The following is a 26,324-nucleotide window of genomic DNA, read 5'->3' on the forward strand; positions in this document are numbered from 1 at the left end:
TTTTCAGAGTGGCTGACTGGCTCAGTCAGTAGAACCATGAGACTTTTTTTTTTTAAGATTTCATTTATTTATTTGATAGAGCATGCTCAAACAGGGATTAGAGGGAAAAACAGACTCCCCGCTGAGCAGGGAGCCTGATGCAGAGCTCAATCCCAGAACCCCAGAATCAGGACCTGAGCCAAAGTCAGATGCCCAACCAGCTGAGCCACCCAGGCCCCTGAGCTTGAGATTCTTGATCTCAGTGTGGTGAGTTCAAGCCCCATGTTGGGGGTAGAGAGTACTTAAATTAAAAAAAAAAATCTTTAATAAAAAAAAAGAAGTTAAATAACTTTTATCTTAAAAAGAAACAGGATTCTGCTCATGGCCTAATGGACTTATACTGCCTACTATTGCATGATTTATGCCACACTGCCTTTTCAAACTGATTTGCTTCATAAACATCTTGTTAGTTTTGAAGAATTCACGTACTTATGTAGAGCAGAAATATATACACATGTGGGGAAGACAAAAAGACTTTATGTCAAAAATGTTGGTAGTAGGTATCTAGGTGGTACGTCTATGGGTGATTTTTTAAATATTTTTTCCTTTGTATTTCTTTGTATTTTCTACACACATGAACATGTATTATTTACTAATAAACATTTTTATGTTACATATAGAACAGTAATTGAGACATGACATTTCTAATTTGTTGTTGCTTATTTCTAGATCAATTGGCCTTATTTCCTCATTGGAAATCTAGTCACTATGATGTGGTAGTTGGTGTGTTGTCAGCTCGCAATAACCATGAACTTCGAAATGTGATAAGAAGCACCTGGCTGAAGCATTTAATACAACATCCATCATTAAGTCAACGGTAGGTTTTCTTAGTTGGCACCTTGCCTGATTTATTGAATAAGAGTTCTGAAAAACCTTTTTGGGGACAGAGATGTTAATTTAGGTAAGTGGCCTTTCTTACTGGGAGAAATGGCTATCTCATTTTTCTTCCCTTCCATGTAGTTGAGTCACAAAAGTAAATTTAACCAAGGTTCTTAGCCAAAAGATAGTTAGAGGTGAATATATTCATTGGTTAATATATTAGTATTTATAGATACCTGGTTTGTTTTGTTTTTGTTTTGATTTAGAATAGTAATTTTTTTGAGATAGAGAGCAAGAATGAGCAGGGGGAGGGGCAAAGGGAGAGGGAGAGAGAATTTTTTTTTTAAGGTTTTAAAAATTTTATTTATTTATGAGAGACACACAGAGAGAGATATAGAGAGAGAGGGAGAGAGAGAGTGAGAGAGGCAGAGACATAGGCAGAAGGAGAAGCAGGCTTCCATGCAGGGAGCCTGATGTGGGACTCGATCCTGGGGCTATGCCCTGAGCCGAAGGCAGACACTCAACCACTAAGCCACCCAGGCCTCCCAGGAGAGAGAATCTTAAGCAGGCTCTACGCCTAGTACAGAGCCTGGCACAAGGCTCAGTCCTATGACCCTGAGATCATGACCTGAGCCAAAATCAAGAGTGGGATGCTTAACCAACTGAGCCACCTAGGCGCCCCTAGAATACGAATTCTTTTTTTTTTTAATTTTTATTTATTTATGATAGTCACAGAGAGAGAGAGAGGCAGAGACATAGGCAGAGGGAGAAGCAGGCTCCATGCACCGGGAGCCTGACGTGAGATTCGATCCCGGGTTTCCAGGATCGCGCCCTGGGCCAAAGGCAGGCGCTAAACCGCTGTGCCACCCAGGGATCCCTAGAATACAAATTCTTAAAAGGTTCTATTCCAGAATAGTTGTCTGCTTAGAGAGGTTTGTGTCAAAATAAGCTTTTCACTGACTTTACAGAGACACTGAATTATTTTTTTCTGTTCTTTTTTTTTTTTTTTAAAGATTTTATTTATTTATTCATGAGAGACACAGAGAGAGAGGCAGAGACGCAGGCAGAGGGAGAAGCAGGCTCCATGCAGGGAGCCCGATGTGGGACTCTATCCTGGGTCTCCAGGATCACACCCCAGGCTGCAGGTGGCGCTAAACCGCTGTGCCACCGGGGCTGCCCTTTTTTTCTGTTCTGTAGTAGTTTTTAATTGTGCAATCTGCAGTGTATATAATATGCCATGCTCTTCCAGGTTGAGCTTGGTAGCATATCTCATGTTGATTGGTTAGGAGCCCAAGGCCTTAGTCTTCTCAGTGAGACCAGCCTCTAAAGATTATATAGTGAGGGGCTAGTGGAAGAAAAGCATGGGAGGTTGAACTTTTAGTTATGTGAAGATAGATACTCAGATGATGAGCAATTCTAGAAGGCCTTCTCAGGATTACATTAACTGGCACATTTGGAAGTGAGTAGCTATACAGTTGCAGAATTTTCTTGTCATCAGTAGTGATAGATTTCCTATCTTATTCATAGCGGCTTTCTTTCCTTTTCAAGATTTCTTTAGTTCATGATCTCGATAATAGTACCTATTACCAGCAAATGAAAGGCCTCAGACTCATCACTACTATTAGAACCTCCTCCAAAACCTGCACTTCCTAGGTAGTCTTTCCTGTCTCAGATAACAATGACCCCTTTCTACCAGTTGCTCAAACAGAAAACCCTGGTGGCTATGTTATGAGGGAGTAATCCCCCTTTTGGGTCCCTAAGGGTCACTCCAGCATGGCCACAGAAGTTACACTGGGAGAGGCCTATGAAATTAGATTGATTATACTCACAAGTCCTAGAAAGGGAGGAATGGTATGCCACACAGGGAGCAGCCAGACAGGAGGAGCGGCCAGGAAGCAGGCCCAACCAAGCAGGTGGGGCGCCATTGGCATGTGCCTTTACTGGGGGTCATGGTGGACTATATAAGCAAAAGATGTGTGAAGATTTCATTGTTGTGTTAGAATATCACTAGGTCAGTCAGGAGAAGGCAAGAGGGGGAATTGTGGCAGGGACCAGCCTTATCACTGGCATATCAGGTCACCTGGAGAGGACGCTCATAGGCTGTTTGTGAGGATGTTAAGGCATCAGTAAAATAGGAAGTTTTAAAGAATTATAATACATTTTATCTTGATTTCTTCTTTCTCCCACATGCCACATCCAACCAATCAGCATATTTTCTTGGTGCTACCTTTGTATTATATCCAGAATCTAGCCACTCACCACCTTTACCACTACTATCAAAACCACCACCCTCTAGGCCACATTACCTCTCACCTTGATTCTTGCAGAAGCCTCTCTCTGGATTTCCTGCTTCTACCTTTGTTTCTCTGTATTCTATTTTCCATACAGCAGCCAGAGTGCTTCTTTTAAAAATCACTCTAATTTGGGGCGCCTGGGTGGCTCAGTGGTTGAATGTCTGCCTTTAGCTCAGAGTGTGATCCCGGAGTTCCGGGATCAAGTCCCACATCGGGCTCCCTGCGGGAAGCCTGCTTCTCCCTCTGCCTATGTCTCTGCCTCTCTCTGTGTGTCTCTCGTGAATAAATAAATAAATAATTTTTTGAAAATAAAATTACTCAAATTTTGTCAATTTTCTGCTCATACCTCTCCATTGACCTCTCTTTTGCTCAGAGTGAAATACCAAGTCTTTACTATGGTCTTAGACCTTAGCTACGTCTGTTTCCCCTTCATGGGCAACCATCACTGTGCTACACTAAATGCGCTTCTGCCTCAGGGCCTTTGCACTTACTGTCTCCCCTGTCTTTATCACTCTTCCACTGGATATCCTCATGGTTCACAGTCTCACATTTTTCCGGTCTCTGTTTAGATGTCACCTTAGCAGGAGGCAGCCCCATATCAAATAGCACATAACCCCTTTTCCCTCTCTATCTTCCCTGTTTGACTTTATTTTTCTTTATACTACTTACCACCAATTAGCATGTTTTTTATATTTGGCTTCATATTTATAAGTTGTTTTCTTTTCCCACTAGAGTATAATTTCATGAGCATAGGGACTTTAACTTTTTTTAAAGATTTTATTTTGAGAGAGCGTGCATGAGCTGGGGAGAGGGGCTGAGGAAAAGAGAATCTTAAGCAGGCTCCAAGCCCAGTGTGGAGCCCAACACCAGGCTTGATCCCATGACCCTGAGATCATGACCTGAACCAAAATCAAGAGTTGGATGCTTAAATGACTGAGCCACCCAGGGTAAGGCACTCAGTGACTATTGAGGGAATGACTCAGAACTAAATGTAATGAGGAAAATTAACATTCAGATAGTCACTAGTAATTTATTTGCCATCATAGTATTCCTGCTTTAAATTTAGTGAGCTTGGTGATTTATTTTGTAAAAATGATGGTGTATTTGTATAGCAATAGATATTACTCAAAAACTTCTTCCTGGGTCAGAGTAATTTTATGGATCTAGTAAGAGTATTTAAGAAGAATTAAAAAAAAACTAATTTGGTAAATATCTGCAATAATTTAATTAGCAGACTTATTCATTTCTGTTTATACTTTTATTCTAAATGCTAGTTGCTTATGAATGGTATTCTGCCTTAATTGGCCATTAGTAAAGTGTTTGCATTTCTGTGGCTGTGATTTACTTTCAAATCTTATATTCCATTGTATCCATATATATTTCTAGGACCATTTTTAATTAAAAGCCTTTGTAGTAAAAGAAATGAGATATCAATTTCACAAGTATCTATTAAATAGATAGATACAATTGACAAAAGATTACAGTTGGGACATAAATGTTTCCTTTAAGTTAAAGAGTAAAACTAAAGTGGATGCCTGGGTGAGGATGCCTGGAGGATGCCTGGTGCCTGGGTGGCTCAGCCGGTTGAGTGGCTGCCTTCAAGCTCAGATCATGATCCCAGGGTCCTGGGATTGAGTCCCCATTGGGCTCCCTGCTCAGGAGGGAGCCTGCTCTCCCTCTTCCTCTGCCTGCCACTCCCCAGTGTTCTCTCTCTCTCTCTCTCTTTCTCTCTGTCAAATAAATAAAACCTTTCAAAAAATAAAGTGACTACTGAGATATGTGCCAGAACTTTACTCTTAGTCAATAAAGTCAGTGACTTCTTTGTTGAATTAGGTAATAGGTTTTCTACTATTCACAATGGAATGGCTATAGACGCATCACTTTTTTCTTTTAATTTTTATTTATTCATTTTTAATTCAAGTATAATTAGCATTCAGTGTTATGTTAGTTTCAGGTGTACAATATAGTGATCCAACAATTGTATATATTACTCAGTGCTCATCAAGATAAGTGTATTCTTAATCCCCTTCACCTGTTTCACTTGCACCCCCCCCCCCCCCCCCCCCCCCCCGCAACCTCACCTCTGGCAACCACCGTTTCTTTACATCTAAGAGTCTGTTTTTTGGTTTATCTCATTTTTTTCTTTGTTTATTGTTTTGTTTCTTAAATTCCACATATAAGTGAAATCTTGTGGTATTTGTCTTTCTCTGACTTATTTTCCTTAGCATTATATTTTCTAGATCCATCCATGTTGTTGCAAATGGCAAGAGTTCATTGTTTATGGATGAATAATATTCCATTGGGGATCCCTGGGTGGCGCAGCTGTTTGGCGCCTGCCTTTGGCCCAGGGCGCGATCCTGGAGACCCGGGATCGAATCCCACGTCGGGCTCCCGGTGCATGGAGCCTGCTTCTCCCTCTGCCTGTGTCTCTGCCTCTCTCTCTCTCTCTGTGTGACTATCATAAATAAATAAAAATTTAAAAAAAATTCCATTGTATACACATACTACATCTTCATTCATCTATTGATGGACACTTGGGTTGCTTCCATATCTACTGTATGGAATGCTACTATAAACAATGCTGTGATAGATAGATAGATAGATAGATAGATAGATAGGTATTTATCTATCTTATATATCTAAATTAGTGTTTTCATTTTTGGGGGCTAAATACCCAATAGTGGAATTACTGGATCATATGCTAATTCTATTTTTAATTTTTTGAGGACCCTTCATACTGTTTTCCACAGTGGTTACAACAGTTTGATTCCCACCAACAGTGGACAAGAGTACCCTTTTCTACACATACTTACCAAGGCTTGTTATTTCTTGTCTTTTTGATATTAGCCATTCTAACAGATATTATCTCATTATGGTTTTGATTGTTTTTTCCTGATGGTGAGTGATGTTGAACACTATTTCGTCTGTCAGCCATCTGGATGTCTTCTTTGGAAAAATGTCTATTCATGTATTCTGCCCATTTTTTTAGTTGGATTATTTGATTTTTTTGGTGTTGAGTTCTTTATATATTTTGGGTATTATATCCTTATCAGATGTCTTTGGAAATATCTTCTCCCATTCTGTAGGTTGCTTTTTAGTTTTATTGATAGTTTCTTTTGCTGTGTGGAAGGTCTTTATTTTGATGTAGTCCCAGTAGTTTAACTTTGCTTTTGTTTCCCTTGCCTGAGGAGACATATCTAGAAAAATGTTTCTATAGCTGATGTCAGAGAAATTATTGCTTATGTTCTCTTCTAGGAATTTTATGGATTTAGGTCTCACATTTAGGTCTTTAGTCTATTTTGAGTTTATTTTTGTGTATGGTGTAAGAGCATGGTCCCATTTCATTGTTTTGCAGGTAGCTGTCCAGTTTCCCAACATTCCTTGTTGAAGAGACTGTCTTTTTCCCATTGGATATCCTTGCCTCCATTGTCATAGATTAATTGACTATATAATTGTGGGTTTATCTCTGGGCTCTCTATTCTGTTCCATTGATTTATGCATACACATCACATTTTTAAGTTTAATTTGCATTAAGTTTTCCTCCAACATTTGCTTTTTTTCCCTCCATCACTTAAGGTTAACAAAACAATAAATAAAACCCTTATTTTTATTGTTTGCCAGTTTCCATGGTGGAAGTATTCCCTCCATGACCAACTTCAACCAATGAATACCACATCTCTGAATACAGACTCAGGAAAAATATGCAGTAGCACACCATTTTATTTCCACCACACAGATGTAATAGGTAAACATAACCTCAAGAGCATAGATAATAGAGAAATGAGAAATGATTAATTTGAATATTTTCTTTGTTTTTAATGTTTATGTAATTTAATAAAGGCTATTCTTAATAACCAGCCTCCAGAATTCTTGAAAATTTAGCAGTTGGCTCTCACAGGCCAGTAGGAGCCGGGTCCAGCACATGACTGTCATCTGTGGGCTGTCTAGGAAAAGATGTTCAATGAATATATGGATCTTGTACTTAGAAGATGGGTCCAAACTAGAGATGCTAATTCAGGAATCCTTCCCAAGCTAGGTGAAGCCTTGAGAATAAATATTGTCCAGGGAGAGCAGGCAAAAAGAGTGAGAAGAGGCCCAAGGGCAAAGCCCTGCTTTAAAATCTATCCTAATGGACAGACTTGGTAGGTGACTGAGCAGCCCACATAATGGAGGGAAAAGAACACCATAAAGAGACTACTATCGAACCACAGATTGAAGGCTTGAAAAGTTGTCCGTTGATTTAGCAGCAAATCAGTAGCTACATTGGTGGTAAACATTTCAGTATAAGTGGTGGGTATTAAGCTGAAGTCTCTGTTTTATAAAATGAGTGGGAGATGAGAATCTACAGCCTGCAATTTTAGTTAATTCCTTTGTAGGACTTCACTGTAAAGGAAAGGATGGTAGGTAAATAGAAATTAGGATCAGGGGGTAGCCCGGGTGGCTCAGCAGTTTAGCGCTGCCTTCAGCCCAGGCTGTGATACTAGAGACCCGGGATCAAGTCCCACATCGGGCTCCCTGCATGGAGCCTGCTTCTCCTTCTCCCTGTGTGTGTCTCTGTCTCTTTTCTGTGTTTCTCATGAATAAATAAATAAAATCTTTAAAAAGAAAAAAATTAGGATCAGGACTCATCGTATTTATAAAGGGTAGGAAAGGAGCCACAGGTTGCAGGTAAGATATAGGAGAGGAGACCATCTCCTCTTGCTTGGGAAGACTAATCTGGAGTAAAAGGAATACCTTCTAAAATAGAAGAAAGCAGGGCAGCCTCGGTGGTGCAGTGGTTTGGAACCCCCTGCAGCGTGGGGTGTGATCCTGGAGACCCGGGATTGAGTCCCACATTGGGCTCCCTGTGTGGAGCCTGCTTCTCCCTCTGCCTGTGTCTCTGCCTCTCTCTCTCTGTGTCTATGAATAAATAAATAAAATCTTTAAAAAAATGAAATAGAAGAAAGCAAATAAAGAAGATTGCAGATACAGATATGTTTTTAGGTCAGGGCATGAGAAACTGACTTTACTGTAATTTGCTTTTAACAAAAAGCATTTGCTGGTAGCCAGGCCAAACATATTCATACTCACTTTATTTTTTTTCAAGATTTTATTTAAAAAAAAAAAGATTTTATTTATTTATTCATAACAGAGAGAGGGAGAGAGGCAGAGACATAGGCCCAGGAAGAAGCAGGCTCCTCATGGGGAGTCTGATGCAGGACTCAGTCCCAGGACTGTGGGATCACACCCTGAGCCAAAGGCAGGATGCTTGACCACTGAGCCACCCAGGTGCCCCCATACTCACTTTAACGTATATACGGTAGAGGGCTTACACATAAGTCACTTGGTGATTGGCAACTTTTGGTTCGCTTGTTCCTCTTTTGCCAGACTAGAAAAATAAAGTTAGAATTAATCCTCATGAACACTCGAGTCTCCAAAGCTTTGAAATGGGCATGAGGAAGCATTCATGTGCAAAGTGAAAATCAGTATCTGATGTTAATGCCAACACATCTCTCAGTGTGCTTGTGAAGTTCATAATAGGTGCTCATGGCTGTGAAGTGCCTGTGGAAGACAGGGAAGATCCTTATTCCTGCAGATTGCTCAACATCACAAATCCAGGTGAGTCGTCTCTTTCACCAGCCCTGTGACTCTACATACAAATTTGATGTTGAGGAGAAGTTGCTAAACTGACTAGTCTGGTGATCTGTTTTTAGCGGACTCAGATTGAGCTTTTATCAAAATGTATCTTTCATCCTTTTTGACAGATCGAGTGATCACTAGCTATCTGTGAGGAGTCTTTAATAGATAGATATAATTTCAGGATCTAGGAGAGTTTGCCTTTTCAGTATGATTCAGATTCATCTGGAGATTCCTTACATATAGATAAATCCTAAATAACTGAGTTTTGAACTTTGAGATAACTACTGATTTCACCATCTTGTCAATTTATTGTAAACCTGGTATGAATACTGTGAGGCATCTTTCTCTTAGAATTATTGCCTGTAAGCTTCTGCGAAAGAAACAAATAGTAAAAGATTTTAAATATGGGTAATATTTTGTATTCCTTAAAGATTTGTGGGAGTTCTGATGATAAAGAAAGATGGTCCTAATCAAGTTCCCTCTGTTACCTGGGAACCAGTTTTAGGACATTGCTGACTGTATAAGCAAATATCTTCCTTTACCAGCATTTCCTTTTGTGTTCAGCTATGGTTCTTTTTTTTTTTTTTCAATAAATTTATTTTTTATTGGTGTTCAATTTGCCAACATACAGAATAACACCCAGTGCTCATCCCATCAAGTGCCCCCCCTCAGTGCCCGTCACCCATTCACCCCCATCCCCCACCCTCCGGCTATGGTTCTAAGGAAGACTAAACTTTTCAAAGTCGTAAATGTGCTGATTATGACTTCTGGTATGTTAAGATTTGTCAGACCCTTTTAATTGTATACACCTCACTCTTACAGGCAGCATTAGTGTTGTCATTGAGAGTGTGGGCCTTGGAGTCAGGCTTCCATGGCTTTAAATCTAGGCTCTGACTTTCCCAGCTGTGTGAACTTTGATCGGTTATTTACCTCCTTTATGCTTCTGTTTCATCATCTATAAACTGAGGATAAAAAGTACCCCATAGGGGTTGACAGGATGAAAAAAAGTTGATACATGTAAACAACTTAGAATAGTTCCTGGGACATGGTGTAGGTACTTAATGTTATTTTAAAGAATCCGCCTCTTATAAAGTGCAGTTTCAATCAGCTTTTTAAAAAAATTTTTATTTTTTAAAAATATCTTATTTATTTATTCATGAGAGAGAGAGAGTCAGAGACACAGGCAGAGGGAGAAGCAGGCTCCACACGGGGAGCCCAATATGGGACCCAATCCCTGGACCCCAGGATCACACTCCAGTCCGAAGACAGGTGCCAAACCGCTGAGCCACGCAGGGATCCCTATTCAATCAGCTTTTTAAATAAATTGCACAATATTTTCAGGTCTGTATTGTGTAAAGCAGAGGTTTCTTATGATCTTCTAACATTATAAGTAAAATTTCATGTGTTACTGTTTCTCTGAGGAGAACGTCCGTTAGCTTGCACTGGAGTCCCAGAGGGACCATGAACCTAATAAAATGTTGTATTACTGATGATATAAGAATAATAAGCTTGAACAAATTACATTTGAAGGGATCCCTGGGTGGCTCAGTGGTTTGGCGCCTGCCTTTGGCCCAGGGTGTGATCCTGGAGTCCCGGGATCGAGTCCCACGTCGGGCTCCCAGCATGGAGCCTGCTTCTCCCTCCTCCTGTGTCTCTGCCTCTCTCTCTCTCTCTCTCTCTCTGTCTATCATAAATAAATAAATCTTTAAAAAAAAACAAAAAACAAAATTACATTTGAAACCCAGATCAAATTTTTAAAAACCTCACCTTAAATTAACCAGACTTTTATTATTTTAAGCATTACTGTTCATTAATACTAAAGGAGTGGAGTTGTTAATTAATAGAAAATTTTCATATATGTAACACCTAGGTTATAACATTTTTAAAATAGGTGTAACTAAATTTATTTTGAACCTATTGATGTTCAAGGTACATTTGTTTTAAACAGATACGTAGTTAGGCTATAGTGTGCTTAACCTGTTAGCCTTTAACCCATGTATATACCTTGAATATTTTACATTTACTGAGTATATTAAAAAAATCTTTTGATGTCACCCAGTTTATTTGGAGTCTAGCAGTGCTTGCCCAGCCCATCACAAAATGTTTATCATTCTCCTTTCCACTCCTGCTAATGTAGGTAACTGGGTAGGCTCATCAGTTCCAGTTAGGCACATTTTATTGAGCATCTATCTACTGAATGTAAAATAGCACTTTAGGAATTTTCAGGTAGGGATCCAAAGGATCCAGTGGGTGAGGGAAGAAAACAGAATTTCTGTTTATCTGAAAATAAAACAATGTTATCTTTATAAAGACTGAATATCTTGGTAACAATAATGCATGTGTATATTTTGTAAATACTCTATACTAGAGTGTGTAGAAATGTGCTTGATGGGGTTGTGTGAGCAGCAAAATTAGAAAACCACAGCTTGAAAAGATATAAAGAACATTAAAATCTTTTAGAATAGGTTTTTATATTATTTCATAAAGTGGCTCTGATACTCTCAGCCATGTGCACTGCTTCATGTAATCAGTCCTGATTCGTTTCTGGTAATTGAAAACATTATTTGCAAAAGACTATTTTTGGGTTTGATTTAAACAGCTGAGGGGAAGGGGAAAAAGCATGCAGTTTGAAGTGCATAAACCTGGGGTTGATTCCTGGCTCTGCCACTTTCTATGACCTTGGGCGAGTTACTTAACATCTCCAGGCCTCAGTATCATAATCCATAATGCCAGATAATGCCACGACCACACAGTGTAGTTGTGAAGATGTAAATGTGATGGGGCATGGCACACAGTATGTGGTCAGAAATGCTACTGTGTTTGATGTGCTTCTTTTATCAGTATTATATAGTTTTTCAGTGTTATTGGAAGTGATTTCAAGGACTTTTGTGATGTGACATCACAAGTATTTTATTTATTTTATTTTTTTATTTTTATTTTTTATTTATTTATTTTTCATCACAAGTATTTTAGATTGCCCAACAAGAAGTAGAATTTTGGAATTTGCAGAGCCAAGACTAAATTTTCTCATTATTTTTGACTGCATTAGGTACTGTTTGCTTTTTTTTTTTAAATGATTTTATTTATTAGTTACTTTTTAATATCCCTGTTAATTGAACCTTTCCTAATAGATGCCTTTGGTAATATTCCTCTATGGCATTTAGATATGTATATCCACACATGTATATATACAAAAACTTATAAAGTAGTTCTGATAATTAAATATTTTACCTATATGTGGCTAAAAACTTCATTCTTAAATTTCAAAATAATTTTTTTCCTAGAAGCAGCCACATTCCTGAATTGTTTTTAATTCCTGCCATTTGTGAAATAATTAGAAGATTATATTTGTTATGTAAAACTCCTTTTCTCATTATTTCCTTAGTTTTGAACCAGGAGATTGAGGCATTCAGTCTTTCTGAAGACACTTCATCAGGGATTTCTGAGGACCAAGTTGTCAGCGTGAGCTTCCGAGTTCTCTACCCAATTGTCATCACCAGTCTTGGGGTGTTTTATGATGCCAACGATGTGGGTTTCCAGAGAAACATCACAGTCAAACTTTATCAGGCAGAACAGGAGGTATGCGCTGTTTTGTATAAGGTTTTCCCCATTTTTCTTCTTAAAAAATACTAGCTTTGTCCTCATGGCATATAGTAGGTTGGAAGTCTATATAATTATATCTAGTTGGAAGAATTCCCTTTTTCTTCCCTTACTGATTGGATACACTATAACATAATATATTAATATGCTGGTCTGGGAAGAGAATACCAATGAATGGTAAACGTGTTATATCTAGAAAAGAAGAAATTGGACCAGATTAGAAATTTCCAACCTAACATCCCCTAAAGCCTAAGGAATTACAAAAGTTGATAATGAATTTAAGAGCTTTGGGACTCTAAGGTGTAAGTGAGTTTTATTGTCTCTTTGTTCCAACCCTGAAAGTCTATCACTATAATATAAGGCTAACAGCTGCTTCAAATCTCTTTTCTAATAAGGATGTAGAGGGAATGAACATTCAAAACAACTGGGGTTACTCTGTTCCTGGTATGTACAGAAATCTGATTTCTTCACAGGATACATCTGAAGAAGTGTATTAGGAAGGAATTGTATTTGAAAAGATCCTTTCAAATCCTTTTTGTAGAAATCTTAAAGGAATTATACAGTGAACACCCATATATCCACCTAACTTCTATAGTAGTTAATTAACATTTTGTTATATTTGCTTTATCATATATGTAGTTGTTCAGTGATCTTTTTATTTTTCCTGGCTGTATTTCAGAGTCAGTTTCAGGTATCAGTACACTTTGACCCTAAACACTTCAGCATTCATATCATTAGCTAGATTTTTTTTTCATTAATTAGACTTTAATATTTGTTGTTTTTAAAAATTTCATGCACAGTAAAATGTACAGTTTTGTATTTATTTTCTAAGTTTTTATTTATTTAAGTAATCTCTATACCCAACATGGGGCTTAAACTCCATGATTCACCTGTTCTTCCAACTAAGCCAGCTAGCTGCCTCTTAGTCAGTTTAATCTGCATAACCCAAGCTCCTATCCCCCTGTCACACTTCCTAGAGATAGCCACCTTTTTTTTTTTTTAACCATTTTTTCCTGTTACCATAGACTAGTTTTGCTTGTTGTGGGATTTCATATGTAAATAGAATCATAAAGTACTCTCCTGTGTAAGATTTCTGTGTTTTTATAAAGCATCCATGTTCTTGTATGTATTCATGAATTTTCCCTTTTCTGTTAACTCTTTTTTTTTTTTTTTAATGTAAATTCTGTGCCGTATATGGGGCTTGACCTCACAATTCTGCCAATGGAGCCAGCCAGGTGCCCCATCACTTTTCTTTTTTTTTTAGTTGCTAAGTCATATTCAGCACTATGTTTATTTGTTCTATTGCTGGGCATATAGAATGTTTTCAGGGTTGCTCTTACTCTGTTAGTGGGATGAATAACAGTTGTTGATTTTGAAATGTTAAACCAGTCTCCTATTCCTCTTGGTCATGGTGTATTATTTTATATATATATATAAAAAATATATAATAATACATATATATTAAATTATATATATGTGTGTGTGTGTATATATATATATATATATATATATATATATATATATATATCTGGAAGTTGTGCTTCCTGAGGACAAGCATATAGTTGGGTCTTCCTTTTGATTCAGTCTGAGAATTTCTACCTTTTATAGAGAGGGTTTATCCATTTACATTTTTTTTTAAAGATTTTTTAATTTATATATTCATGATAGAGAAAGGGAGAGAGAGAGAGAGAGAGGCAGAGATACAGGCATTGGGAGAAGCAGGCTCCATGCCAGGAGCCCGAAGCGGGATTCAATCCCGGGACTCCAGGACCACACGCTGGCCCAAAGGCAGGTGCTAAACCGCTGAGCCACCCAGGGATCCCCTATCCATTTACATTTAATGCAATTATTGAAGTGGTTGGATTTCCATTTTTCATTTTGCTATTTGTTTTCTATTCTACCATTTTCTGTTTCTGTTCCTCTTTTCCTGCCTTCTTTGGGTTTGAGTATTTTTTAGAATTTCATTTTAATTTTTCTGTTGTCCTTTCATCCACAGCTCTTTGCATTACTCTTTTTGTGTATGATTGACAGAAAGATTACAGTAGACATCCTAAACTTGTCATTTTTCCTAAAACTAATGTTGTACCCTTTCATGTAGAATATAAGAACAGTACAATGTTACAACTTCTGCTTTAAAACAGCTAAATGTATATTTAAGTAAATTAGAGAAAAAAAATCATCCTTTATATTTGCCCACATATTTACTATTTTTGGTGCTCTTCATTCCTTCCTGAATATTGTGAATGTGCAAGTTTATTGGTAATTCATTTGATTAGATTTCATGTTTCTGAAAATATTTATGTTTTGCCTTTATTTGTCCCCTCCCCCATTTTCTTGTGGAATATTTTCTGGATATAGAAATTCTGAGTTGACTTCTTTTCAGTATTTCAATATTTTCTGGCCTCCATTGTTTGTGGTGAGAAGCCAACTATCTTTTGTATTATTGTTCCCATATATGATATATGTAATTGGTTTTTTGTCTGTTTCTCCTGGCTGCTTTTAAGAATTTCTTTTTATATTTGGTTTTAAGTAGTTTGTGTTGTACCTTGCTGTGGTTTTTTTCTTTGTGTCTGTGCTACTCAGATTTGCCAACTTTTTTCGATCTGTAAATTTGTCTTTCACCAAATTTGGGAAACTTTCAGCTATTATTTCTTCAAAAAATTTTGCTCAGCCCCATTTTCTGCACTCATTCTGGGATTCCAATTATATGCATGTTAGACCTTTTGCCATTGTTCCACAGATCATGAGACTGTATCTATTTTTTTAAATGTTTTGTTTTTCAGATTCAATAATTTCTGTCAATCTATATGCACATTCACTGACTCTTCTACTACAAATCTGCTATTAAACCTCACCAGTGAATGCATTTTATTTATTTATTTTTTGCTATTTTTAAAAAAGATTTTATTTACTCACTTGAGACAGAAAGAGAGAGAGCATGAGCAGGGGCAGAGGGAGAAGCAGACACCTTGCTAGTAAGCTGGGAGCCCAACATGGGGCTCAATCCCAGGATCCAGAGATCATGACCTAAGCTGAAGGCAGATGGTTAACCATCTGAGCCACCCAGGCTCCCTGAATGCATTTTAGGTATTGTACTAATACCTACTTTAGGTATCGTACTAATTATAGAATGTCCCTTTCATTCTCTTTTGTAGTTTTATTTCTCTAAAATTTCCTGTGTTCATTTATTTTGAACATATTTTCTTTACAGCTTTAACCTTAGGTACAATAATGGCTTTAAAATCCTCTCTGTTATTCTGATATTTGAATCACGTTATGGTCTGTCTTAATTGATTATCATCTTTTCTCTTGAGTATGGATTACATTTTCCTGGTTTGTCTTATATCAAGTAATTTTGGATTGTATCCTAGATATTGTGAATAATTCATTGCAGGATCTCTGGATCCTATTATATTCCTTGAAGAGTTTTGATTTTTTTGTTTTGTTTTGTTTTGTTTTAGCAGGCAGTTAAATTGGCTAACAGAGAGAGCAGAGAGAGAGAGAGCGCGAGGGAGCATACCCATGAGCAGGGGGTGGGGGAAGGCGGGGAGAAGGAGAAGGAATTGCAGGCAGACTCCCCCGCTAAGTGTGGAGCCTGACTCAGGGCTCAATCTCACCACCCTGAGATCATGACCCAAGCCAAAGTCAAGAGTTAACACTTAACTGACTGAGCCCCCCCCCCCCCCCCCCCCAGTGCCCCTGGCTGACAGAGACTTTAGACGCCGCTGTCACAGTGGGCAGCAGCTGAAATCTCTGTTCAGCTCTTTGGAATTTTGATGGGCTACTCGAATTCTGCTTTGGATGTAGATTTTGTCAGCCTGATTTGGGCAGAATTGATGTAAAGAATGTAGGATCTCCTCTCTCTGACCCTGTCTTTTTTGGGGATTTTCTTCACTGTTTAGTGGATGTGTTTGCCCCAACTCTGTCTTTTGATTTTTATTTTTTTCAACCAGAATGATGACAGTTGTTAATTAAAATTTCTAGTTGCCCGCTCAGGGTGTTCTTTCAATTTAAAAAACGGGGGGTGGGGGTGGGGGGAGCACAGCAACTTTTTCTTCTTCCTGGTATTGGTTTTTCCTCCAGTTTTGGCCTGTTTATTCACATTCCAGTGTCTTCAAATCATTTTTTTTCTGTTTTGTTCAAAGTTCATAATTGCTACCTACAGAATAATTGTTGTCTATAAAAGAAGTCAGTTTTTTTAGACATCATGAAAAATATTTTTATATCATTGTGAATGCTGTTAGTAACAGTGTTAGAGAGTAACTAGTAAATAAGCAAACCAATTTAAGACTATGGTTGAGTATCTGCCTTCAGCTCAGGGCATGATCCCAGAATCTGGGATCGAGTCCTGCATTGGGCTCCCTCGGGGAGCCTGCTTTTCCTTCTGCCTGTGTCTCTGCCTCTCTCTGTGTCTCTCATGAAGAAATGGATATATCTTAAAAAAAAAAAAAAAGTCTGTGACTGTGCTTAATGACATAAATTAAGCAGGAAGGACAGATTCTAGTAGTGATTCCAGCTATTATGATTACATTTGAGAGAGTTTATCAAGACTCAAGTATTGGAGTTTATGTATTATGGTTAAAGGTTTTGACACCGAAGCTCAAATAGGTAACTAAAATAGCAGTACTCTGAGTTCCACCGTTCTCATCTAGAAATTAGGATTACTCTTGAATCTTTTTGATCCATTTAACTGTTATAGTATATGTAGTCTTTTTTTTTTCAACTATGCATAATGTTTGAGTTATCAATGAAGAAGTTTGGCACAGACAATATTTTGATCATGTTAATTTATCTTTTAGTTGCCATATTTTTAGTGAGAAGTTAATCTTTGTCTGCAAGGAAGGCCAGTCTAAGGTCAATGCCATTAGGTTCACAATGCAAAAGGTATTACTACTATATGGCCAAGAACTGCTGTTAATGAAAGAAATACACATAATCCACTAAAACCCCCTTGATCCTAAACCTCTATGTTATCTTCATCGCTTTAACAGAAGTTTCTCCTGTAGTAAGTTGGCATATAAGAATAGGCATGAGAAGTAGGAAATGTTCTTGCCAAAACAAACTGGGAAGGACTCCAAGAAAACAGTGTAGGTGTACCTTGGAGATACCGTGGGTTTACTTTCAGACCACTGCAATAAAGCAAATGTCACAGGAAAGCAAGTCAAGTGAACTTTCTGGTTTCTCAGTGCATCTGACAGTTACGTTTATACTTACACTGTCGTCTATTATACATGCCATAGTATTAATAGTATTAAGCATGCAATTGTCGAAAAAACAATGTACATACCTTAATTTAAAAATACTTTATTACTAAAAAATGCTAACTATCATCTGAGCTTTCAGTGAGTCATTTTTGTTTTTGTTTTTTTTGCTAGTGGAGAGCCTTGCCTAGATGTCAATGGCTGCTGACTGACCAGGGTGGCAGCTGCTGAAAGCTGGGGTAGCTGGAGCCATTTCTTAAAATAAGACAACAGTGAAGTTTGCCTCACTGACTGACTCTTCCTTTCACAAACAATTTCTCTGTAGCATATGATGCTATTTGATTGCATTTTAACCAAAGTAGAACTTCTTTCAGAATTAGAGTCCGTCTTCTCAAACCCTGCCACTGCTTTATCAACTACATTTATGTAATATTCTAAATCCTTTTTTATTTCAGCAATTTCACAGCATCTTCACCTGGAGTAGATTCCATCTCCAGAAACCATTTTGCTTACTCATCCATAAGAAGCAACTCCTCATCCATTAAAGTTTGATCATGAGATTGCAGCCATTCAGTCTCATCCTCAGATTCTAATTCTAGTTTTTTTTTTTTTTTTTTTTTGCCATTTCCACCACATCTACAGTGACTTAAACCTGTCAGAACCTGCCATGAGGGTTGGAATCAACTTCTTTCAAATTCCTATTAACGTTGATATTTTAACTCTTTCCATGAATCACAAATGTTCTTAACAGCACCTAGAATGGTGAATCCTTTCCAGAAGGTTTTTATTTTACTTTGCCCAGATCCATCAGAGGAGTCTATGACAGTCTTATAAAATGTATTTCTTAAATAAGACTTGAAAGTCAAAATTACTCCTTGATCTGTGGGCTACAGAATGGTTGCTATGTTAGCAGGCATGAAAACGTTAGTCTGGTACATCTCTGTCAGGCTCTTGTGTGACCGGGTGCATTTCAATGAGCAGTAATATTTTTAAAGAAATTTTTTTTTTTGAGTAGTAGTCTCAACACTGGGTTTAAATTACTCAGTAAACCATATATAAACAGATGTGCTGTCATCCAGACTTTGTAGTTCTATGTATAGAGCATAGGCAGAGTAGATTTATCATAATTCTTGGGGGCCCTAGGATTTGCAGAATGGTAAATGAGCATTGGCTTCAACCTAAAATCATCAGCTGCATTAACCCCTAACAAGAGAGCCAGTCTGGTCCTTTGAAGCTTTGAAGCCAGGTATTGACTTTTCTCTAGCTAGGGAAGTCCTAGATGGCATCTTCTTCTGACATAAGGCTACTTTATCTACACTGAAATCTGTTGTTCAGTGTAGCTACCTTCCTGAATTAGCTTAGGAGGGTACCCTGGAGAACTTGCTGCTGCTTTGCATAAGCATCTGCTGCTTTACCTGGCACTTTGATGTTACGGAGATGGCCTTTTTCCTTACCCCTTGTGAACCCACCTCTGCTAGGTTCCAACTTTTCTTCTGCAGCTTCCTCCCTTCTCTCAGCCTCCACAGAATTGAAGTGAGAGAGCCTTGCTGTGGATTAGGCTTTGACTTAGGGGAATGTTGTGGCTGGTTTGATTTTCCATCCAGACCACTAAGACTTCCTCCATATTCAAGAAGGCTGTTTCACTTTCTTTCTTTTTTTTTTTTTTAATTGGTGTTCAGTTTGCCAAAATATAGCAAAATACCCAGTGCTCATCCCGCCAAGTGCCCCCTTCACTGCCCATCACCCAGTCACCCCAACCCCCTGCCCACCTCCCTTTTCCACTACCCCTTGTTCATTTCCCAGAGTTAGGAGTCTCATGTTCTGTCACCCTCACTGATATTTTCACTCATTTTCTCTCCTTTCCCCTTTATTCCCTTTGCCTATTCTTAATATTCCCCAAATGAATGAGACCATATAATGTTTGTCCTTCTCCAACTGACTGACTTCACTCAGCATAATACCCTCCAGTTCTATCCACATTGGAGCAAATGGTGGGTATTCGTCGTTTCTAATGGCTGAGTAATACTCCATTGTATACATAGACCACATTTTTTTTTTTTTTATGATAGTCACAGAGAGAGAGAGAGAGAGAGAGAGAGAGAGGCAGAGACACAGAGACACAGGCAGAGGGAGAAGCAGGCTCCATGCACCGGGAGCCCGACGTGGGATTCGATCCCGGGTCTCCAGGATCGTGCCCTGGGCCAAAGGCAGGCGCCAAACCGCTGCACCACTCAGGGATCCCTAGACCACATTTTCTTTATCCATCATCTGTCAATGGACACGGAGGCTCCTTCCACAGTTCGGCTATTGTGGACATTGCTGCTATAAACATAGGGGTGCAGGTGTTCCAGTGTTTCACTGCATCTGTATCTTTGGGGTAAATCCCCAGCAGTACAATTGCTGGGTCGTAGGGCAGATCTATTTTTAACTCTTTGAGGAACCTCCACACAGTTTTCTAGAGTGGCTGCACCAGTTAACATTCCCACCAACAGTGCCACTTTCTTATTATTCATGTGTTCACTGGAGAGGCGCTTTGAGTTTCTCACGAGAACTGTTCCTTTGCATTCACAAAAAGGCATGAGAGGCCCAGCTTTCAGCCTGTCTCTGCTTTTAACTTGCCTTACTTGCCTCACTAAGCTTTATCATGCTAGCTTTTGATTTAGAGTAAGAGACAGGCGACTCTTCCCTTCACTTGAACACACAGAATCCATTGTAGGGGTATTAAGTGGTTGAATTTCAATTTCAATTCAATGGGAGGGGACAGTGAGAGGGATGAGGAAGCCTGGATCAGTGGGTTTATCAATTAAGTTTGCCATCTTATTTGAGAGCAGTTTGTGGTACCCCCACAATTAGACTAGCATCACAGATCACCACAACAAAAAAGTAATGATGAAAAAATGTGAAATATTACAAGGATTACCAAAATGTGACATAGAAACATGAAGTGTGAAACAATACTGTTGGAAGAATGGTGCCTCTGGACTTGTTCATTGCGGGATTGCCACAAACCCTCCATTTGTAAAAACACAATACTCTGCCAAGCACAGTAAAGCCAAGTGCAGTTAATGAGGTGTGCCTCTAGACATAATAGGAATCAGCCCTCTTTTATGTTTCCCTTTTTTGTTTCTGTCTTTTTTTTTCCTAAAGGTTACTTTGGAAACGGGGGGGGGGGGCTCCTGGAGTACCTTTGTTCTGTATAGAAATACGTGATCTTTCAGTTTATTCTTAACCCTTGGGGTTAAACCTAGTAAGTCAGCTTGATATAACACCTCACACCTCCCCTAATGCTCTTCATTTCAAAGTGGGCTTTTTTTAAGGTTATGCAGATTTTATTTTGTGTTCTAGAACTTCAGGACAGCTTTTGTTATCTTAAATATCTATTTAATAACCATGATTGCACTGGAAAACACAAATGATGTCTAAACATCAGTATACCCATATTAACCATGGTTGGGGCCATTGAGGATTAAGCTGACCAAGATAGAAAATATTTGAAAACTTGCTGCATACTCAGTGTCTGACGTAAAATCTTTCTCTTTCTCTTTTTTTTCCCCCTATTTCTTGTCCCCTCCCTCCCATTTGTAGGAGGCCCTCTTTGTGGCTCGCTTTAGTCCTCCGAGCTGTGGTGTGCAGGTGAACAAGCTGTGGTACAAGCCTGTGGAACAGTTCATCCTGCCTGAGGTACGGGGTGTAATGGGAAGGCTATCTTACCAGTGTGGTCCTTCACAGGCCTGGGTATGTGCTCGCAGGGGCAGGTGCTTGATATTTTGTTCCAGGACAGCTCTTTAGAGCAGTGGATGGGGCTACCAACTCTCTGTGCACTGAAATGTAGCACTTTGCACCGTACCTTCACAGAGCCCAGTATGAACCACACTCTGCAGACATTGTGTGGTTTAGTTAGTGGAGAAGAGAACTGCATGGCTGTTTTAGGGACAAAGGATAATAGGTATGGATTGATGGAAACATGAGACACACATACCATTTGAATAAATCAAGTCGTTTAATTACTGAAAGATGGTGGGGGCAGGTAGAGGCTAGGCAGGATAATTACAAAGAGATTGGCCACATTTCCAAGATGAATACAACCTCTCAAGGTTGTAGAACCTATCTGAAAACACAACTGTCAGCTTCTAGGTCCATCTAGGTCTAGTCTTAAGTGCATGTGTCCTAGAGATCCCCTCATATACCTGCCAAGTGCCCGCATCAGCCTGCAGTTAAGCCTCAGCATGGTTGCAGAGGATTGCACAATTGGACATAAATAGATTACTCATTCATCTATCTTGGCCTTGCTAGGCTGGTTCAGTCTAGTCTGAGTATATTCCTCATGTCGGGGCTTTGGAGCCACAATAGGGGTCAGTTTCCCAAGCATCTTTGGGAGTCACTTTAGGTCAGCTGTAGAGTTCATTCTGCACTGTCAAAGCTGAGCTAAAACATGGAAGCTAGATCATTGACCAGCTCTGCTGACAAACCAAGAAACATTTTCCTACCATTGGTTTTGTGGTTCTGTTTGCATTATACAACACATCTTATAATATGCTATGGATCTTTAGTGTTGAGTACAAGTGGTTGAAATGATATATGTTAATTCTGTAGATGTGAAAGAGATCTCCTTTATTTCACCTGTACACGAACTTCTGCTTGAAAACATTTTTTGAAGATTTTATTTATTTGAGAGAGAGAGCACAGGAGCAGGGGGAGGGGTGGAGGGAAAGGGAGAAGCAGACTCCCCGTTGGGGAGGGAGCCTGATGTAGGGCTGGATCCCAGGACCCTGAGATCATGACCTGACCCGAAGGCAGCCACTTGACCCACTGAGCCACCCAGGCACCCTTGCTTAAAAATATTTTAAATAAAAGCAAAACTAAAACATTCTGGAACAAATTTCCAATTTCTCAGTGTTACCATAAAAAAACACTACTGAATATCCTTATACTCCTCCTTGGTATACGTAACTGGTTATTTTCTTAGGATGAGTTGTTAGTTTGAACTTTATACACATTTCTAAGGCATGTGATTTCTTTCCGGAAGATGGTTTAGCAGCTTGTATAATTTGAGTTATCATCAGCATTATATGGGAATGCCAATTTTCCTGTGTCCTTGTATTCCTTTTAATCTCATAAATGAGCTTTTTTCTTTGTTAAATGAAATATGCATCATCAAAAGTATCTTTTATTTTTAATTAAGTAGTAGTATTGGCTAAGTATTGGATCTCAGCTTTTGAAGGAAGCCATTCTTTGGTTTATTTATTCATTTATTCAGGAAATATTTGAGAAATTAGTATGTGTCAAGCACTGGGGCTGTGTGAGGACACAGTATGAGGATCCCTGCCCTTAAAGCAGCTTATATCCTAGAGAGATGAGAGGAGCTAACACTGATACTTGACCTAACTTCCTGTGAGCCAGGCATGGTTATAAGTGATTTTCCTATGTTAACTAAGCTCCTTGAGGATTGAAGCAAGTCATCAATGAGACTTTCTACTCAGAACGAGCATGGGCAGAACCTCAGGCTCTCTGTGGTTCCTAGAACTCTTCCCAAAGGGAGAGTCATGTTACTCTGAGGAGTCCAGGAACACTAGCATTGTGTGAGGTGGTATCCAGAGAGGTCTGAAGCCTGACGTGGAGTTGAAAAGACTTAGGAGGATTGGCATGAGTAGGAAAGAGAAAAATGATGCACCAGGGAGCAGGTATATGAGGGCACACCTGTGGCCAAGTGCCTGAGCGGACAGCTGTGCCTGCAGCACAGGAGATTTGGAAACCCTGTGCTGCCCCTCGGAGTCTGGGTGGCCCTTGTGTGAACCATTCAGTCTCAACACGCCCATTCTCTCATCTGTAAGGTGGTGGAGCTGTGTGACCCAGTTGAGAGGCTTATTTTAGGGACTAAATGATTTTCGTACATGCAGAATGCTTAGAACATGCTGCCACATTCATGGTAAGCATTCAGTAAATAAATGCATACTGTCCTTATTCCTGCTGCTACTCATCTGGATTTGCGGAATCCGTTCTTGGAGAGTAGAGTTTCTGCAGTTGGGTCCATGTGCCTGTAAGGGGTGTTTAGCAATGTCCAGAAACACATTCAGTTGTTACAGCTGGGTGTGGAGTGGTACTGGCATCTAGAGGCCAGTGATGCTACTGAACACCCTACAACACACAGAAGCCCCCACAACAATTATCTGGCTCAAAATGTCGATGGTGGTGAGCTTGAGAAACTATTTAAGAGGTAGGAGTCACAATGTGGGGCAAAGAGGAAGAAAATAAGCTTAATACTTCAGGCTAATCACAGTGTTACAGAGTCTGGCCCACTATCTTGGTCAGTCTTCTAGATAGAATTATGAATTTTGATTTACCCACAAAAATTATTACTTTCCCTTAGAATATCCTTGTTCTTAGGAAGTACATGTTGAAGTAATTCAGAGGTGACATGTCATGATACCTGCATTTGCTTTCAAGTGCTTAACAACCAACAAGAAAGAAAATATGTGTGTGTGTATACAGACAGAGATAAAGCAGATGTGACCAAATGTTAACAGTTGCTGAGTCTAGGTGATTTGGGTGTTAATTTCAACTTTTCTATAGATTGGAAATTTTTCAAAATAACACTAGAGTTGAGGCAAGGATGGTGTATCTAACAGGAGGTGCTAATGATGGGACAGTGAGTGTTCATTTCAGTTAAGATTTTTCATGCCTACAGCCTTGTGAGCTTTATTTCACTTTAAGCTTTAAGCTAAATTGACTTTCTTTCATTACTTCTGAGTAATATTTTTTCTTTTAAAAACGTGCATTATTTAACAGTGGCTATACCTCGGGGTGAGGAGGTAGGATTATAGATGATTTGTATTTTCTTCTTTGTGCATTTTCTAAATATTCTGTGATAAATACATATTTGCATTATAAAAACAAAAAACTCTTTAAAAAATTGTCCTTTTACACAAAATCCTACTTTTGTTGAAACCGTGTTTAATTGTACATAGATATTCATTTTTGCTGCTTCAAGCCTAATTGGGTTTATTAACACAGAAAAAATGATAGTGATGAATGCATATCATCAACAAAGAATGACAAAAGACAGACATCATTTGTGCATTTTCAAGAGAGTAGTAAATGATTTCTTCATCATCTTATTCCCCCTGCATCTCACAGCCTACTGGAGTAACATGTCAGCCGTAAGCTTGTCAAGTAAGCAGAGCTCTTGTAGTGTTTTCATCGTGTGACTCATGAGAGCATAAATCTCAGTGGGAGCCACAGATTTAAATGCAGATCTCTCTGTGCCTGTCTTAAAATATTTATTTCTCTAATTTTGTATTTTCCTTATTAGTGCAGTTGAAACCTGAAACTGATTTCAGTAAAAAGACTATTTTTGTTCACCTGAGTCACTAGAGCCATCACTGTGAGCTGTTTGGGTATTTACATACTCAGTGTTTATAACAGTTGAAACTCTTACCCAGTCCACCAAAAATTAAGTGCAGAAATACTATAGATTTAAGCTACTCTGGATGAGTAGCTAGATGAGAAGTTAGAAATATGACACAAAAGAAATGACAATATGTGGAAGGAGTTGCAGAGAGCATGCTTATGCTATGGATGAGATCTCCTTTTTCCAGCCCATACCGTGCTGTTTTTCCTAGCTTCTGTTTTGGTTTAATGATCTTAGCAAGAAATTGCCACAAACAAGCTGTTTCTCCTCCGAAGAGATCCTAGCTTTAGGGTTAGTTTGCATCAGAGAGTAGAAAGCAGGCATCTGAGAATCTCAGAATAGAGATCAGCTGTGACACGGAACAGGAATAGGTACAGGAAAGGGGGAGTAGTTACAGCTCCTCCCTTCTGTAATAACCGCTGGCTTCTAGAAGTGCAATAAATGAACCAGGACCATTTGGGGAGCCAATGAGTTTTTCTGGGAGTTACTCAGTGTAGTCCACATTGTTGATGTTGTATCATATCCCAGTCACAAGTTAACTGCGGTTGGGTGCCAGCAGGAGCCACCATGAAATACGTGAGGCAAGATGCCAAGTGTCAGTGAATGGACAGGACAGAGAATTACTTGTTTCATCATATTTTCTAGATTTGTAGTTTCAAGGTGAAGAATTTTTATTTGGTCATGGTAGCTTTTACTTTTGGTATCATTCACCTGAAACTGTAGTCACTAAGATTCCAGTGACCCTGCTGCCAGCTCCAAGGGACACTTTTTGTCCTTCACTTAGTTGATTGCATTTTTCTTTTAGCTTATATAATCTATATTCTTTCGGTTTTGCCACATCTAGCTCAGTCTTTCTCTCTATACTTCATTATCTCCTCTCTTGCTTTCCTCTTCATCATTAGGATTTGCTACCCAACTTTCTGTTTGTTTTACTCATTCTTCCCTGGCAGTTTTATCCATCACCTCCTATTTGCTAATGGCTCTTAAATCCAGCTATAGCCCACATTTCTCTTAGGTACTCCATATGTACTTCTGCCAGTGGAGCTTCTCCACATGAGTATCCCAGGGGCATGCTGTTGGTAACATCATTTCCATCCTATCGTTCTCTCTCCCTGTATTTCAGTCTTGGGTATCTCCCTTTTCTCAGGCACCCAAACCAGAATCATGGGATTTACCCTCAACTCTCATATCCAGGCACTTACTAAATCCTATCATTTCTTTCTCTTAAACATATCTGGTATCATTTCTTCCAAACTTTATCACTATTCTGGCAACAACCTCTTTGACTTCGGCCATAGCACTAGACACATTGCTGGAGGCAAAGGAAACAAAAGCAAAATGAAC

General features: G+C 38.9%; 1 protein-coding gene across 2 annotated transcripts in view; it reads left to right on the forward strand.

Annotated features, from left to right (window-relative positions):
- Positions 1 to 26,324, forward strand: part of B3GALNT2 (beta-1,3-N-acetylgalactosaminyltransferase 2) — a 56,878-nt gene that overhangs the window by 9,245 nt on the left and 21,309 nt on the right. For both annotated transcript variants that reach the window (XM_038533858.1, XM_038533859.1), the window contains exons 2-5: positions 709 to 856; positions 8,650 to 8,750; positions 12,157 to 12,350; positions 21,158 to 21,253. In XM_038533858.1, the coding sequence (XP_038389786.1) occupies positions 709 to 856; positions 8,650 to 8,750; positions 12,157 to 12,350; positions 21,158 to 21,253 (539 nt within the window). The remainder of the gene's footprint in view (positions 1 to 708; positions 857 to 8,649; positions 8,751 to 12,156; positions 12,351 to 21,157; positions 21,254 to 26,324) is intronic.

Source organism: Canis lupus, chromosome 4 (genome assembly GCF_011100685.1).
Source record: "Canis lupus familiaris isolate Mischka breed German Shepherd chromosome 4, alternate assembly UU_Cfam_GSD_1.0, whole genome shotgun sequence".
Classification (NCBI taxonomy): Eukaryota; Metazoa; Chordata; class Mammalia; order Carnivora; family Canidae; genus Canis; species Canis lupus.